The sequence below is a fragment of the Schistocerca nitens genome, chromosome 4 (genome assembly GCF_023898315.1).
Source record: "Schistocerca nitens isolate TAMUIC-IGC-003100 chromosome 4, iqSchNite1.1, whole genome shotgun sequence".
Lineage (NCBI taxonomy): Eukaryota > Metazoa > Arthropoda > Insecta > Orthoptera > Acrididae > Schistocerca > Schistocerca nitens.
This window is the reverse complement of record NC_064617.1, coordinates 904,520,457-904,539,416: the sequence shown is the minus strand read 5'-3', so window position 1 is coordinate 904,539,416 and position 18,960 is coordinate 904,520,457. Positions and strand designations below refer to the sequence as shown.

Sequence of the window (18,960 nt, the reverse complement as noted above, 5' to 3'; positions counted from 1 at the left end):
ACTACCGACAGTCAACGTCTATCTTCAGGAGTTCTGGGAACCAGGGTGAAGCAAAACATCTTTTGATGTGTGTAGAATAAGCGATCAAATATTATTGTTAAAATGAAAAAAAATAGGTTCAGAGAAAGAGTAATGCTTGTAGGGAAACCAGAGGTATAAGTTAGAGTAAATATTGAAGAACAATAAGTGGCTTGTTAGTCCCTCTTTTGTAGGTAGTTATCTGTGACATCATGTAATGAGCAGTCATGGAGTCAGTGCATGGATAAAGCTTCAATTTGCAGCTATACTCTGTCCAATCACATTAATGTGACGAACCGTCAAGAGCCTTAATAACCACTTTTTGCAGTGCGGATCACTGCGAGACGTGCAAGAAGAGCGTCACTGAACTTCTGGAAGGTACCGATAGGGATGTGGAGGTACGAGGGTAACTCCAAAAGAAATGCACACTATTTTTGTAAAAATACAGTTTCCATTTTTCATGTGTGAAAGTTTTACAGTTTGTAGATAAATCCTTCCCGCTTGTTTTCAAACTTAGTTCAACCTGTTCCCGTGAGTGGCGCCGTCACAGCATGTCTTCAAGATGGCTGCTACACTTGACGTTCGCCAGAAGCAGCGTGCTGTCATATAATTCCTGTGCTGTGAAAACGAGACAGTGGGAAACACCCACAAGAGGTTGAAAAAGGTGTACGGAGATGCTGCTGTCGATCACAGTACACTTAGTCGGTGGGCAAGCAGGTTACGTGATGAAAGCGGGCACGGCAATATTGAGGATTGTCCTCACAGCGGCAGGTCTTGTACTGCACACACTCCAGCCAATGTGCAGAGAGTTAACGAATTGGTGACTGCTGACAGACGCATCACGCTACGTTGGTATAGGGGAAGGACGTGTTTGCAGAATACTGAAAGTGTTGGCGTCAAAAAAGGTTTGTACCAGATGGTTTCCCAGGAAGTTGACAGTGGCTCACAAAGAAACAAGAAAAACGGTATGCAGCGATCTTTTGGAACAGTACGAGAATGGTGGAGATGAATTTCTTGGAAGAATTGTGACAGGTGATGAAACATGGCTCCATCATTTTTCACCAGAGACGAAGAGGCAATCAATGGAGTGGCATCATGCAAATTCATCCTAGAAAAAAAAGTTCAAAACCACACTTTCTGCTGGAAAAGTTATGGCTACAGTGTTTTACGATTCGGAAGGACTCTTGCTTGTTAACACCAAGCCAGGTGGAACCACCATAAATTCTGATGCATATGTGACGACACTGAAGAAACTTCAAGCTCGACTGAGTCGTGTTCGACCACATCGGCAAAAGCAGGATGTTTTGCTGTTGCACGACAATGCACGGCCACATGTCAGTGAGAAAACCATGGAAGCGTTCACAAAACTCGGATGGACAACACTGAAACACCCATCTTACAGTCCTGACCTGGCTCCACGTGACTATCATCTCTTTGGGAAACTGAAAGACTCTCTTAATGGAACAAGGTTTGAAGATGATGACTCCCTTGTGCAAGCTGCCAAACAGTGGCTCCAACAGGTTGGTCCAGAATTTTACGGTGGGGGTATACAGGCGCTGGTTCCAAGATGGCGTAAGGCAGTTAAGAGGGATGGAAATTATGTGGAGAAATGAAAATATTGTTCCTAAAGGATGTATCTACACACTGTAAAACTTTGAAACATGTAGAATAAAAGATGGATTTAAAAAAAATAGTGTGCATTTCTTTTGGAGTGACCCTCGTATGTCTACTCTAGTGCCTTTACCGTATGCGCTAGGTTTCTCGGCTGGTGATCTACGGCGTGAACATCTCGACCAAGGTGGTCCCACAGATTCTCGATTGGGTTTTAATTCAGGGGGTTTTGTGTCTAGGGAAATGTAGTAAACTCATCCTGGTGCTCTTCAAACCATGCAGATACACTATGAGATGTGTGAAACGTTGTATTTTCCTGCTAGTAGATGCCATAATGCTGAGGAAAACTAAACTGCATGTAGTGGTGGACATTGTCTCCGCAAATATGCTTTGTCATGGATATTTGGTTTAATACATTGTGCCGTACAGAATGACAAAGCTGCTGTGTCATGGATCTTTGGTTTAATCCATTGTGCCTTACGGTGAATGACAAGGCCATTCAGACAATGCTGCGGAAACGATCCCCAGACCATAACACTCCCTTCCAACGACTGTTGCAGGATGTTTGCTTTGAGACGTTCGCGCTGTTCACGCCAACGGCCGTCTGCCTAATGGAGCATAAAACGTGATTCATCTGAAAAGGCAACCTGTCACCACTTAGTGGACGTCCAATTGCGATATTGGCGCCCAAATTCCAGCCTTCGTGTCTGATGAACAGCAGTCAGCATGCACCAGGAGCCTAGTACAGAGGCCCATATGGAGCAACATTCACTGAATGATCACTGAGGAGGCACTGCCGGTAGACCCTTGGTTCGTCTGGATGGTTCATCTGTTCAACAGTTGCACTTTATTCGCCTGTACATATTTCTACAGCTGTCATTCACCTGTGGCATCTATGGCCGTTGCTGCACCACGACGCCTGTTTTCGATAGCGCCATTTTGCCATGCAAGGTATACCTTGACCATGGAAGCATGTGAACAGTTTACAAACTTAGCTGTTTTGGAAATGCTTCCCCCTTGGTCCAAAAGCCAATAATCATGCCCTTTTGGACGTCAGATAAATTACTCCATTTCCACATTACAAAAACGACTGCACTGTTTTCCGTATCCCCGACGCGCTTTATATTCTGTCCTCTGGTAGTGCTGCTACCTGCCGTCTGTGGGAGGTTATTGCACGTTGGCATCGGACATGGACAGTGGGCACATTAACGCGACTGGACCACGGAAATGGAATCTTACCTACACGATGTAGCGAAATGTCTGATTCGCTGCAGCTGGTGGAATTATATAACATCGTCTATAAAGGTGTCAAAGTGCTCACTACAGTGTCTACTGTATTCGATAAGTTTATATCAAGTGTTATGTGAAACAATGAAGTTGTTCTCAGAACACCGTCATGCAAAGCACTGTGTTGCAGTTTTGTAAAGTCAAGCTGTCTCTCGCATGTGTGAGATTATTTAAGTAGTCACTTATGTGAAAAGCGGTTTTGTTTTTATGTGAATCAATTTGTAAACAATGAATGAATATCATTCCTTTATTCAATGTTCTAAAGCTGTTTCATACTTCATAGTCATATACGTTAATCCTGGTACAAGGTAAAAGAAAACATGCTGTTGATTAAATCTTAATAAAAACAGATTGCTGCGGCAATTGTACAATGTGCCACAAAGGTGTATCCATTGATGAGAGATTAAACTGGTAGAAACACATTGATGATCTGCTGAAACGTTTGAGTTCAGCTACTTATGCAATAAGGGTCATTGCAAATTTTGGTGATAAACATCTTAGCAAATTAGCTTACTACGCCTATTTTCACTCATTGCTTGCATATGGCATCATATTTTGGGCTAATTCATCACTGAGGAATAAAGTATTTATTGCACAAAAGCGTGTAATCAGAATAATAGCTGGAGTCCACCCAAGATCATCCTGCAGACATTTATTTAAGGATCTAGGGATATTCACAGAAGCTTCTCAGTATATATACTCTCTTATGAAATTTGTTGTTAGCAACCAAACCCAATTCAAAAGTAATAGCAGTGCGCATAACTACAATACTAGGAGAAAGGATGATCTTCACTATTCAAGATTAAATCTAACTTTGGCACAGAAAGGGGTGAATTATACTGCCACTAAAGTCTTTGGTCACTTACCAAATAGTATCAAAAGTCTGACAGATAACCAACAAGTATTTAAGAAGAAATTAAAAGAATTTCCGAATGACAACTCCTACTCCATAGAGGAATTTTTAGATATAAATTAAGAAAAAAAATTAAAAAAATAAATAAAAAAACAAAAAATAAAAAAGTTGTTCTATTAACTTAATTATGTTGTTAAATTAACTTAATTATGTCATGTATTGGAAATTTTGACTCGTTCCACATCATTACGAAAGATCGTATTCATGATCCATGGAATTAGTATTAATCTAATCTAATCTAAACAAATAACAAGTCGAATTAATTATTATACAGGACATTCTCTGGGATGAAACAAATTACAGTGAAAACATTTTTTTAAGTCACATGTGTTTACTTTTAACTGTTTGGAACGTGTAATTTTATATAACTGTCGTATAATATTATGTTTTATATATGTTGGTCTTTAGTAGCACAATATATGCTGACAGGATGTGTTATTCAAGTTAATGTGTCCCAGTTATGGTACCCATTAAACCACAGCCTCCTCACCATTAAGTTGAAAATTGTAGTGCAGGTAGCAACTTGTTCAGCAGCTCATTGGATTTTCGATATAAAGTTAAGTGTGACAGTTTGAATGCATTTCGTTGGCTTTAACAAAACATTACAGAATAAGTTTTGAAGAAGCTAATGAGTGACAGTTACTATTTCAGTGCGGTGCATTTAGATCAGTTAAGTCATTCCTAATTAATACAGTTAATATAGGGTTAACAGCATCGCATACACCCTACCTTGTGCGGGTGGAGCCACCTCCGGATACTGCCCCACACATAATGCCGGTGGATACAACTTTGAACATTACCTTGAATCTAACACTGATGAATGCACGTCTGAACGCTACTGCAGGCTCAGAGGTACCCACGATTTGCACAACCACCCCGCCCCCGCCCTCCACATACACTAAATAGTGCAACTGCTATTTAAAATAGGATGAGTCAGTTTCCCGAACATTATTTCCATCTGTCGCATACATCCTGGATCTTTAGAGTATATAAGAAGGTTTCATAAAGGCAGTTGATCAGTCCTCTGTTTTATCAACATATAAAAATGTAAAATTGATGTTATCTTTGTCTGGTGGTTATAGAGCGAAATTTTAGTGAGAAAAAAGTTATATTTAAGATAGATAACGCGCTTATGATGCACTAACTACCTTGTACAGGACATCTCCTCAGCACTCCATGTGTTTTAGACTACGTAAGAGGTAGATTTGATAGCTAACCTCTGTTGATAGAAGTTTTTATGGGTAGACATTTGGAACGGTGGAGCGGTGCTTGCCTTAATGTATTCTCTCATTCGTTCCATACCTTGTCGTTACGTAGGCATTATGACTGATGGAATGGTCGTCGTATAATGATCCTTTATGAAAGTTTGTATGGTATTCTCAGCCTGTTTTGTAGCATAATTTGTAGGGTTCCATATATGTTGAATATGTTTACTGTTTTATTTATTTGTGTATTAAATATTTATGAAATTTCAGCACCATCTATTGTGCGTGTAGCAGTCATCAAACTGTTGTATATTCGATTAATGTAGGCATCAAAATTTTGACTGTTAATAGCTGATGTCTTGTAAATAAAGGTTCTGTGGGAAGTGAGCTGCACACCTGTTAATTAAATTTAAAAATTATTAGCATAACACAGCCAGGACACATGACTTTAATTTTCACATCTTTCTAGTGTACACCTAGTGCATTGCTACGAGTACAAATTTTAATAAGTGCTTTGGTGGTTTGAGACAGGCGTTGTGAGGATACGGAGCATGTTAGTACAGAGGTGGCTGTGGAAAGCCTCTGTGGTCGGTGGTGGTAATGGGCTGGCAAAAGTGAGGTAGCCAATAGTTCACCACTGTGGCCAGGATAGTAGTGGAGTGGTGAGTGGATGCCTGGTAGTCGTCTGACGTGTTGGCATTAAAACATTATTGTTATGACATTCCTATTTTGTTCATCAGCCACAACTGTCATGATGGTACTTTAAGAAGCCAAACCCCCTTGCGACGTAACCCGTGTGTAGCCTGCAGGGAGGTGCAGCCATCAGCTGGGGGCCAGACAGGGTGCAGTGTTGGACACCCAGAGGTGATTACTGCAGTGATTCTACAAGGACACTGACCACAACAGTGAGCAGCGACTCGTAATGCAGATTAGACTGCTGGCAGCCCAGGACATAGCATGCAGAGGTGCATTCTGAACTATGTCCTGGATCCAAGGTGAGTGACACGGCTGACAGCAGCAGAGGTGGCTGGCCACGCAAGTAGAGGCAAGCAGTAAGGAGTTTTCCTCCACGAGCGATTGTGGATGAATGGCCGCATAGCCACTGGCTCAAGCTATAGGCCACCAGAATAGAAGCTGAAGTAAGCTAAGGTCACAGCATCAGACTTCGTCAGCATCAGGGCAGTGACAGAGAACAGGTAGGGTGACTCATAGACCCGCAGACTCATAGACATGTGGACTGAGTTAGGTAAATCCTCAGGACTGGCGGCTGGTAGAGTGTGATACCTTTGACTAAAAACGAAGAGTATTTATACGGACTTGATCCACCCTTATTTTGCTACAGCATCAATTTCTATCATTTAAACCACAGAAAAATCGTGCTTGGATGTGAAGGAAACAGGTAACCAACACAGCAGTTGCTTTGCCTTTCTGCTGATGTTACAATTCTGGTCCCTCAGCTGTCTGTGTTTTGGTAATTGCCTGGCGTCATAGCGATAGTTCTTGTATTAGCAGGCTGTCGATATAACAGCATCCAGTCGACTCTGGTGTGACCTGCTTCTGTACTCTCTTGCATTAGCCATGGTAGGTGTCTCAGTTTTACTCAGTTGTGCTCAGTAAATTATTTTGTGGTTCAGCATTAGTAATAAACTTCATACGTTAGAAAGTAATACTCAGTAACAAATGCACATGTATAACTATTCATTTCAGTTTGGTAGTGGTCCGATTCTATTGCTATACATGTATAAACTACTGGCCATTAAAATTGGAATACCACGAAGGTGACAGGCAAGCAATGTCAAATTAGCAATAACTCTACTACATGATGGGATATGCAAATGATAAGCATTTCAGTGAGACCCCACAAAATAGGTAGGAGTATATTCTGTACGTAAGGGAAAAAACACATAGCCAGTTCTCATTAAGAAATCGCATTTGATGTTGTTTGTAAGCAGCACATTTCAGAATTCGACAGTGGCAGCGGCGATATCGCCGCCTATTGAGACTGCTGTTCATCATTCCATCATACTGCTGTTTGGGGTGGTCGAAATAACAGGACTCTCACGCGAATATGAGAGCGATTGATACAGGAGCGACATATCCAACGCCATGCTCTTTCTCAACGACTCCACTCCACTAGCGCCCGAGAGTCGAGACAGTGTGTTTTCGTTCATGTAGTACCGTATAGGCAGGTCACATACCTTCCATGAAGAAATGGGCTTGTTCACAGCAAGACCAGTATCAACAGGCTGATGTCTGCAGCACTGCAGTCAGTAGGCCGGCCACTGTTCTGGCTTCCTTTGAAGTGGTAGCAGAGAGAGTAGCGCCACAAAGATGCGAAAAACAACAATTACAAACACAGCAGTGGCACCATGTCGTCTTTACAGGCGAGTCCTGGTTATGCAAATAGTATGACGCTGTTTCAATATGCGGTTGGGTCTGCTGTGTCTCATGATTCATACAGTCTAAAACTCTACTCAAGTTACAAAATAATAATTACTTATGTATTGCTTCTAGCATATCACATGTCAAGGTAAATGTCTGAGTTATAGATATTAACTTCTTATAATTTGGTACTTATATTACTTTTTTAAACTCCCATGGTGTACCTGAAAGAGCTTTCCCCTCAACAGGTAGTCTCACTAGTTTCTACCGTTACGTCCGCATCTCGTGGTCGTGCGGTAGCGTTCTCGCTTCCCACGCCCGGGTTCCCGGGTTCGATTCCCGGCGGGGTCGGGGATTTTCTCTGCCTCGTGATGGCTGGGAGTTGTGTGATGTCCTTAGGTTAGTTAGGTTTAAGTAGTTCTAAGTTCTAGGGGACTGATGACCATAGCTGTCAAGTCCCATAGTGCTCAGAGCCATTTGAACCATTTTTCTACCGTTACGACTGCATTGGTTTGTGTAAAGACAGTGCTAATTGTAAGACTGCATGACAGTGGCCAGCTCTGTTGCAGTCAGACGAGTAGGCCCTCCCGGCCCTCCCGGAGAACCTGGTAGACCTGGATATGATGGTGTTCCCGGGCCACCGGGGAGGAAGGGCGATCCCGGGCGACCTGGAACACCTGGACCACCTGGAATTCCTGGGCCAGTTGGACCTCCCGGACCTCCTGGACGTGCTGGACCGATAGTGGAAGACCCATCTGCTGCGGTATAATTTTTTATGGTTTATTTTTTATGGTTTGTACTTTTCTTAGCTCCTTGGTTATGTTGTTGTTGTTGTGGTCTTCACTCCGGAGACTGGTTTGATGCAGCTCTCCATGCTACCCTATCCTGTGCAAGCTTCCCAGTACTTACTGCAACCTACATCCTTCTGAATCTGCTTAGTGTATTCACCTCTTGGTATCCCTCTACGATTTTTACCCTCCACGCTGCCCTCCAATGCTAAATTTGTGATCCCTTGATGCCTCAGAACATGTCCTACTAATCGGTCCCTTCTTTTTGTCAAGTTGTGCCACAAACTCCTCTTCTCCCCAATTCTGTTCAATACTTCATCATTAGTTATGTGATCTACCCATCTAATCTTCAGCATTCCTCTGTAGCACCACTTTTCGATAGGTTCTATTCTCTTCTTGTCCAAACTATTTATCGTCCATGTTTCACTCCCATACATGGCTACACTCCATACAGATACTTTCAGAAACTCCTTCCTGACACTTAAATAGATACTCGATGTTAACAAATTTCTCTCCTTCAGAAACGCCTTCCTTGCCATTGCCAGTCTACATTTTATATCTTCCCTACTTCGACCATCATCAGTTATTTTGCTCCCCAAATAGCAAAACTCCTTGACTACTATAAGTGTCTCATTTCCTAATCTAATTCTCTCAGCATCACCGGACTTAATTCGACTACATTCCATTATCCTCGTTTTGCTTTTGTTGATGTTCATCTTATATCCTCCTTCCAAGACACTGTCCATTCCGTTCAACTGCTCTTCCAGGTCCTTTGCTGTCTCTGACACAATAACGATGTCATCGGCAAACCTCAAAGTTTTTATTTCTTCTCTTTGGATTTTAATTCCTATTCCGAATTTTTCTTTTGTTACCTTTACTGTTTGCTCAATACACAGATTGAATAACATTGGGGAGACGCTACAACCCTGTCTCACTCCCTTCCCAACCACTGCTTCCCTTTCATGTCCCTCGACTCTTATAACTGCCATCTGGTTTCTGTTCAAATTGTAAATAGCCTTTCGCTCCCTGTATTTTATCCCTGCCACCTTCAGAATTTGAAAGAGAGTATTCCAGTCAACATTGTCAAAAGCTTTCTCTGTTGTTGTTGTGGTCTTCAGTCCTGAGACTGGTTTGATGCAGCTCTCCATGCTACTCTATCCTGTGCAAGCTTCTTCATCTCCCAGTACCTACTGCAACCTATATCCTTCTGAATCTGTTTAGTGTATTCATCTCTTGGTCTCCCTCTACGATTTTTACCCTCCACGCTGCCCTCCAATGCTAAATTTGTGATCCCTTGATGCCTCAAAACATGTCCTACCAACCGATCCCTTCTTCTAGTCAAGTTGTGCCACAAACTTCTCTTCTCTCCAATCCTATTCAGTACCTCCTCATTAGTTACGTGATCTACCCACCTTATCTTCAGCATTCTTCTGTAGCACCACATTTCGAAAGCTTCTATTCTCTTCTTGTCCAAACTAGTTAGCGTCCATGTTTCACTTCCATACATGGCTACACTCCATACAAGTACTTTCAGAAACGACTTCCTGACACTTAAATCTATACTTGATGTTAACAAATTTCTCTTCTTGAGAAACGCTTTCCTTGCCATTGCCAGTCTACATTTTATATCCTCTCTACTTCGACCATCATCGGTTATTTTACTCCCTAAATAGCAAAACTCCTTTACTACTTTAAGTGTCTCATTTCCTAACCTAATTCCCTCAGCATCACCCGACTTAATTTGACTACATTCCATTATACTCGTTTTGCTTTTGTTGATGTTCATCTTATATCCTCCTTTCAAGACACTGTCCATTCCGTTCAACTGCTCTTCCAAGTCCTTTGCTGTCTCTGACAGAATTACAATGTCATCGGCGAACCTCAAAGTTTTTACTTCTTCTCCATGGATTTTAATACCTACTCCGAATTTTTCTTTTGTTTCCTTTACTGCTTGCTCAATATACAGATTGAATAACATCGGGGAGAGGCTACAACCCTGTCTCACACCTTTCCCAACCACTGCTTCCCTTTCATGCCCCTCGACTCTTATAACTGCCATCTGGTTTCTGTACAAATTGTAAATAGCCTTTCGCTCCCTGTTTTTTACCCCTGCCACCTTCAGAATTTGAAAGAGAGTATTCCAGTTAACATTGTCAAAAGCTTTCTCTACGTCAACAAATGCTAGAAACGTAGGTTTGCCTTTTCTTAATCTAGCTTCTAAGATAAGTCGTAAGGTCAGTATTGCCTCACGTTTTCCAACATTTCTACGGAATCCAAACTGAACTTCCCCGAGGTCGGCTTCTACCAGTTTTTCCATTCGTCTGTAAAGAATTCGTGTTAGTATTTTGCAGCTGTGACTTATTAAACTGATGGTCCGGTAATTTTCACATCTGTCAACACCTGCTTTCTTTGGAATTCGAATTATTACATTCTTCTTGAAGTCTGAGGGTATTTCGCCTGTCTCATACATCTTGCTCACCAGATGGTAGAGTTTTGTCATGACTGGCTCTCCCAAGGCCGTCAGTAGTTCTAATGGAATGTTGTCTACTCCCAGGGCCTTGTTTCGACTCAGGTCTTTCAGTGCTCTGTCGAACTCTTCACGCAGTATCGTATCTCCCATTTCATCTTCATCTACATCCTCTTCCATTTCTGTAATATTGTCCTCAAGTACATCGCCCTTGTATAGACCCTCTATATACTCCTTCCACCTTTCTGCTTTCCCTTCTTTGCTTAGAACTGGGTTTCCATCTGAGCTCTTGATATTCATACAAGTGGTTCTCTTTTCTGCAAACGTTTCTTTAATTTTCCTGTAGGCAGTATCTATCTTACCCCTAGTGAGACAAGTCTCTACATCCTTACATTTGTCCTCTAGCCATCCCTGCTTAGCCATTTTGCACTTCCTGTCGATCTCATTTTTGAGACGCTTGTATTCCTTTTTGCCTGCTTCATTTACTGCATTTTTATATTTTCTCCTTTCATCAATTAAATTCAATATTTCTTCTGTTACCCAAGGATTTCTACACTCCTGGAAATTGAAATAAGAACACCGTGAATTCATTGTCCCAGGAAGGGGAAACTTTATTGACACATTCCTGGGGTCAGATACATCACCTGATCACACTGACAGAACCACAGGCACATAGACACAGGCAACAGAGCATGCACAATGTCGGCACTAGTACAGTGTATATCCACATTTCGCAGCAATGCAGGCTGCTATTCTCCCATGGAGACGATTTTAGAGATGCTGGATGTAGTCCTGTGGAACGGCTTGCCACGCCATTTCCACCTGGCGCCTCAGTTGGACCAGCGTTCGTGCTGGACGTGCAGACCGCGTGAGACGACGCTTCATCCAGTCCCAAACATGCTCAATGGGGGACAGATCCGGAGATCTTGCTGGCCAGGGTAGTTGACTTACACCTTCTAGAGCACGTTGGGTGGCACGGGATACATGCGGACGTGCATTGTCCTGTTGGAACAGCAAGTCCCTTGCCGGTCTAGGAATGGTAGAACGATGGGTTCGATGACGGTTTGGATGCACCGTGCACTATTCAGTGTCCCCTCGACGATCACCAGTGGTGTACGGCCAGTGTAGGAGATCGCTCCCCACACCATGATGCCGGGTGTTGGCCCTGTGTGCCTCGGTCGTATGCAGTCCTGATTGTGGCGCTCACCTGCACGGCGCCAAACACGCATACGACCATCATTGGCACCAAGGCAGAAGCGACTCTCATCGCTGAAGACGACACGTCTCCATTCGTCCCTCCATTCACGCCTGTCGCGACACCACTGGAGGCGGGCTGCACGATGTTGGGGCGTGAGCGGAAGACGGCCTAACGGTGTGCGGGACCGTAGCCCAGCTTCATGGAGACGGATGCGAATGGTCCTCGCCGATACCCCAGGAGCAACAGTGTCCTTGGGAAGTGGCGGTGCGGTCCCCTACGGCACTGCGTAGGATCCTACGGTCTTGGCATGCATCCGTGCGTCGCTGCGGTCCGGTCCCAGGTCGACGGGCACGTGCATCTTCCGCCGACCACTGGCGACAACATCGATGTACTGTGGAGACCTCACGCCCCACGTTTTGAGCAATTCGGCGGTACGTCCACCCGGCCTCCCGCATGCCCACTATACGCCCTCGCTCAAAGTCCGTCAACTGCACATACGGTTCACGTCCACGCTGTCGCGGCATGCTACCAGTGTTAAAGACTGCGATGGAGCTCCGTATGCCACGGCAAACTGGCTGACACTGACGGCGGCGGTGCACAAATGCTGCGCAGCTAGCGCCATTCGACGGCCAACACCGCGGTTCCTGGTGTGTCCGCTGTGCCGTGCGTGTGATCATTGCTTGTACAGCCCTCTCGCAGTGTTCGGAGCAAGTATGGTGGGTCTGACACACCGGTGTCAATGTGTTCTTTTTTCCATTTCCAGGAGTGTATTAGCCCTCGTCTTTTTACCTACTTGATCGTCTGCTGCCTTCACTACTTCATCCCTCAGAACTACCCATTCTTCTTCTACTGTATTTCTTTCCCCCATTCCTGTCAAGTGTTCCCTTATGCTCTCCCTCAAACTCTCTACAACCTCTGGTTCTTTCAGTTTATCCAGGTCCCATCTCCTTAAATTACCACCTTTATGCAGTTTCTTCAGTTTCAATCTGCAGTTCATAACCAATAGATTGTGGTCAGAATCCACATCTGCCCCAGGAAATGTCTTACAATTTAAAACCTGGTTCCTAAATCTCTGTCTTACCATTATATAATCTATCTGATACCTTTTAGTATCTCCAGGATTCTTCCAGGTATACCACCTTCTTTTATGATTCTTGAACCAAGTGTTTGCTATGATTAAGTTGTGCTCTGTGCAAAATTCTACAAGGCGGCTTCCTCTTTCATTCCTTCCCCCCAATCCATATTCACCTACTATGTTTCCTTCTCTCCCTTTTCCTACTGACGAATTCCAGTCACCCATGACTATTAAATTTTCGTCTCCCTTCACTACCTGAATAATTTCTTTTATCTCGTCATACATTTCATCAATTTCTTCATTATCTGCAGAGCTAGTTGGCATATAAACTTGAACTACTGTGATAGGCATGGGCTTTGTGTCTATCTTGGCCACAATAATGCGTTCACTATGCTGTTTGTAGTAGCTAACCCTCACTCCTATTTTTTATTCATTATTAAACCTACTCCTGCATTACCCCTATTTGATTTTGTATTTATAACCCTGTAATCACCTGACCAAAAGTCTTGTTCCTCCTGCCACCGAACTTCACTAATTCCCACTATATCTAATTTTAACCTATCCATTTCCCTTTTTAAATTTTCTAACCTACCTGCCCGATTAAGGGATCTGACATTCCACGCTTTCTCTAAGTCTGCAAATGCTAGAAACGTAGGTTTGCCTTTCCTTAATCTTTCTTCTAAGATAAGTTGTAAGGCCAGTATTGCCTCACGTGTTCCAATATTTCTACGGATTCCAAACTGATCTTCCCCGAGGTCAACTTCTACCATTTCCAATCGTCTGTAAAGAATTCGTGTTATTATTTTGCAGCTGTGACTTATTAAACTGATAATTCGGTAATTTTCACATCTGTCAACACCTGCTTTCTTTGGGATTGGAATTATTATATTGTTCTTGAAGTCTGAGGATATTTCGCCTGTGTCATACATCTTGCTTACCAGATGGTAGAGTTTTGTCAGGACTGGCTCTCCCAAGGCCGTCAGTAGTTCTAATGGAAAGTTGTCTACTCCCAGGGCCTTGTTCCGACTCATGTATTTCAGTGCTCTGTCAAACTCTTCACGCAGTATCGTATCTGCCATTTCATCTTCATCTACATCCTCTTCCATTTCCATAATATTGTCCTCAAGTACATCGCCCTTGTATAGACCCTCTATATACTCCTTCCACCTTTCTGCTTTCCCTTCTTTGCTTAGAACTGGGTTTCCATCTGAGCTCTTGATATTCATACAAGTGGTTCTCTTTCCTACAAAGGTCTCTTTAATTTTCCTGTAGGCAGTATCTATCTAACCCCTAGTGAGATTAGCCTCTACATCCTTACATTTGTCCTCTAACCATCCCTGCTTAGCCATTTTGCACTTCCTGTCGATCTCATTTTTGAAACGTTTGTATTCCTTTTGGCCTGCTTCATTTACTGCATTTTTATATTTTCTCCTTTCATCAATTAAATTCAATATTTCTTCTGTTACCCATGGATTTCTACTAGCCCTCGTCTTTTTACCTACTTGATCCTCTGCTGCCTTCACTGCTTCATCCCTCAGAGCTACCCATTCTTCTTCTACTGTACTTCTTTCCCCCATTCGTGTCAATCGTTCCCTTATGCTCTCCCTGTAACTCTGTACAACCTCTGGTTTAGTCAGTTTATCCAGGTCCCATCTCCTTAAATTTCCACCTTTTTGCAGTTTCTTCAGTTTTAATCTACAGGTCATAACCAATAGATTGTAGTCAGAGTCCACATCTGCCCCTGGAAATGTCTTACAATTTAAAACCTGGTTCCTAAATCTCTGTCTTACCATTATATAATCTATCTGATACCTTCTAGTATCTTGGTCATGGAAAGAGTAATTACTTAATTGTTAGTGAATCATATTCTAAAATTACAAAACTCTAAGTTTTAGATATACATGAAGGCTAAATACAAAAATGAACGATAAAGTGGAGTGAAATGGTAGAGTACAGAATAAAACTAGATTACCACAAGAAACCCTTAGAGTTAGATTTGAAAATCGGACTTTATCGCTCAGATTATTCCTTTGCAAGCCTATAAAAAATCGAACCTGGTTCAAGAGATTCAAATGGCTCTGAGCACAATATGACTTAACATCTGAGGTCTTCAGTCGCCTAGAACTTAGAACTACTTAAGCCTAACTAACCTAAGGACATCATACACATCCATGCCCGAGGCAGGATTCGAACCTGCGACCGCAGCGGTAGAGCGGTGCAGACTGAAGCTCCTAGAACCGCTCGTCCACAGCGGCCGGCTAATCGAACCTGGAGAATAGTGCATATGTTACTGGCCAAACCCGATTTTAGGATGAACTAGTTTCGCCTAGGTCAAACTCGTTCATCCTGTTACCGATAAGATAAAATAGTTTAGCCTAAGTCGAATCGGTTTATCCGAGTTAGAATTTAAATATGGTACATCCTAATCTGAACTAGTTTCGCCTAGTCTGAACGCATGTCGCTGCCTGTACGAACGACGGATCCCCGAATCATCTCTGGCTCGCCCCTCTCGCCTGCCAACCGCTCTTCTCTCGCACTGTTCTTTGTTTTGAACGGTATTTTGAATCGACGAGTACGCGTGTTAAGTTGCTGGTTGCGTTTAAAGGATTTTATTATAATCCTAGTATAATTATTGTGAGGCCTTTCATCATGGACTAGCCTTCGTGTAGTAGACATACCAATCAAAAGCTGTTGAGAGAAAAGCCCCTGGAGGAAATTTTGCAGAGTGAAAATAAAATGTCTTCTCATAAAAATGTTTTATCAGTAGACGAATATGCGGGTTTGGTTGAACAAGTAGAAGACGCGGAAAAATTGGAAAAAAGAACATCATTACAAAAAAGAAGACTGAAACGGTTGGTTTTTTTGAAAATTGGTGATGTGAAAAAACTCATTGCACGGTGTGAAGTGAATATAAAATACCTTGTTCCAGTTGACGAACCTTATGATGATTTGATTGGCGCAGCTCATATAGCCGTGCGTCATGGTGGTCGCGATAGAATGTTGGCCGAGACATCAAAAAAATATGCCAACATCACAAAGGAAATGGTATGCCTCTATTTATCAATGTGTGATGTTTGTCAACAAAAGAAGACAAAAAAGAAAAGAGGGCTAGTTTCAAAGCCAATTCTCCATTCGGAAATTAATAGCAGATGCCAAGTAGATCTGATTGATTTCCTAATCATAACCAGATGGGAATTTAAAATTCATTCTAGTTTACCAAGACCATTTCACAAAATTTGTTCTCCTTCTAACGTTAACATCAAAGAGGGCTGAAGAAGAGGCTTATCATTTGAATGATGTATTCTTAACTGTAAGGGCGCCGTGCATTCTTCAATCTGATAATGGCAGAGAATTTGTCAATAATGTTATAAGTGAACTCGCAAAGCTTTGGTCAGAACTGAAAATTGTGCGTGGAAAACCAAGGCACAGCCAGAGTCAGGGATCTGATGTACGTGCCATCCAAGACATTGAAAATATGATAACTTCTTGGTTAAAGGACAACAATTCGACGAAGTGGTCGGAAGGATTAAGGTATGTCCAATTCATGAAAAATCGAGCTTACCACTCTGGCATAAAACAATCACCTTACAAAGCATTAATCGGAATCGAACCAAGAGTAAGACTTTCCACTTCCTCGTTGCCTCAAGAAATCATAAATGGTATTCAGGATGAAGATGACCTAAAGAAGGCAATCGAAGATGACAGCAATACTGAATAGTACGAAGACAGTGATGATGATAACATCATGGAAATTGACACAAACGACATTCAAAATGCTAGAAAAATTGCGACAGACAATTTAAAAAAACAAGCTAAAAGAATGAAAGCTTCCTCTGACAAATCCCATCCACCAACTGACAGTGGAGACAACGTAACCATACCTATTCCAGATGTAGATAGTGGTAGAGGTGACCTTCGAAACATAAGTGGAGTAATACTTCAAAAGACTGATGAGGGCCTGTTCAAAGGTGGCACCAAACATGGCATACTTCAAAAACATTATTGCATGTACAATTTTATTAAAATTTTCCATAATTTTTGTAATAAAATATTTAAAAAATATTTGTTTTAACTTCTTTTTTATTTTTTTAGAACTGATTTCGACGTCTGCATTCAGAAGTTTTTAGATGTGAGAGATGTTAACCAGGATATTGAAATATCTTTAACGATTGCAGCCACAAAACATTCGGTTGGATCAGGGAAGGCTTCGTGAAATGTAGTTGCATGAAAAACTGTACAACAAATGCAATTGTAAGAAAAAAAGTACTCTGCAATTCTAAGTGCCTCCAAAGTAAACCTTGGAAAAATAAGTAAATAACCAAATTGCAGATAAAATGATTTCTGTGGTTGGATATATGTAAGTCGATCTAGTGATAGATGTGAAATTGCTGATTAGTTAAAAAATAACTAATTAACTATTTTATTTCTATTCCTTTATATGGTTTACTTTGAAAATCTTGTAGAAGATACAAACTAGGTGAAATTAGTTTAGACTAGGATGTACAAGTTTACCCTGAGGCATGTAAATTCTTACTAGGATAAAACGATTCGACCTAGGCTAAACTGTTTTATCCTATCGGTAACAGGATGAACGAGTTTTGACCTAGGCGAAACTAGTTCATCCTAAAATCGGGTTTGGCTGTTAACTGTTAACACATAGTCTTTCCAGTTGTTCAGGAAATGACGTATAACTGCAGTTGTTCTGTCAGTCTGAACACTGACTCAGGTAGGCAAAGTTCTCGTGAGCTACAGTGATGCAAGTGCATCCTTGTACATTTTTATCCATTTTTAACTCACTCTAAAGAACTACATCAAATGCTTCATAAATAAACAAGTTCAGCGCATTTGTAATATGATGTAACAGCAAATATGATTTTGGTGTTTCTGTTGGGCGTCATCATTTGCCATCATCGTGTTCTTATAAATCCTTACATCTGACTGATTTGATGGTTAAGTATTGGGCTATCCCTGTGATATGTCCCCAGATGCCCCTTCTTTTCGCGTCTGAGAGGGACTGATGGCCTGTAGAAACGATGGAGATTGCTCATGCAAGATTGTCAGTTCACCTGTGCTAATGTAACTCTGAACTATGCTTACTAACTCTCAGTAAAGCACAGCTCAGTTTAATGTATCCCTCAATTATATAAGACATCGGAACTGTGATGTGTTTCTTGCAGTTTGTCGTATGTGTGTGTGTGTGTGTGTGTGTGTGTGTGTGTGTGTGTGTAAGTGTGTATGTGTGTGTAGATGAGTGTGTTTGTGTCTGTGTCTGATGGCGTCTTAATCAACATGGTGACTATGGTATTTCCTCATTATCAAGCCTCTACGTGTATATTCACAGTGCGAGTGGAGTGAAGACTTGCAGAAACTGGAGCAGAACCTGTACGAGCTGCAAGTGAAGCAAGAGGAGTCACTTCATCAGCTTCGTCTGACATTCGAGGAGCTGCTGCACCAGCTGAGGAGCACCTTCATTGGCTGCAAGTGCAGTACCCTTCGAAATGTGTTCCCACCACAGTGAACCTAGTTGTTTGAGATGCAGGCTATACATCCTGAATGCAGTAAGGTGATGTGCATTGTGCTGTTGCTTAGATCTAGCATATTAGCTAATTATCCAGTGTTGCTCACTTATTGATTACATTCTCGTGTTAAGCATATTTTCATATAATAGTGTATTTCTGAAAAATAGAGTTTATGTTAAAAATTCATTCAAAAAGTCTTTGTATCCTGGCTCAAACTCCCCCAACCCGCCCCACCCCCTCACCCCTGTATAGAGTTCCATTCTCATGTATTAACTTTACAGATAGTAGTTCCAGAATGCATTGCGAACTAGTGAATAAAACTGTCAGTGCAGTAAACTTTGCATAAACTTTAAGGAGAGAGCTCTATGACAATTTGAAAGGTTTTACTTACCTTTTACTTGAGTGTCAGTGTTCAGGAGCTGCGGCGTCTGCTTAAACTTGTTAAAAAAAGGTTCTTAGTTTTCATTAGCATAGCCTAACGTTTTTGTTTAATTTTC

The 18,960-nt window shown here is 42.0% G+C and overlaps 1 protein-coding gene across 2 annotated transcripts in view; it reads left to right on the top strand.

The window, feature by feature from the left end:
- Positions 1 to 18,657, top strand: part of LOC126253466 (collagen alpha-2(IX) chain-like) — a 38,368-nt gene extending 19,711 nt beyond the window's left edge. Inside the window, exons 2-3 of one of the 2 annotated variants that reach the window (XM_049954822.1) lie at positions 7,986 to 8,179; positions 18,286 to 18,657. In XM_049954822.1, coding sequence (XP_049810779.1) covers positions 7,986 to 8,179; positions 18,286 to 18,462 — 371 coding nt within the window. In that variant the 3' untranslated portion in view covers positions 18,463 to 18,657. Of the gene's footprint in view, positions 1 to 7,967; positions 8,180 to 18,285 lie in introns of both variants that reach the window. The other variant, XM_049954821.1, reaches the window with a different exon arrangement.
- The last annotated feature ends 303 nt before the right edge of the window (positions 18,658 to 18,960 follow it).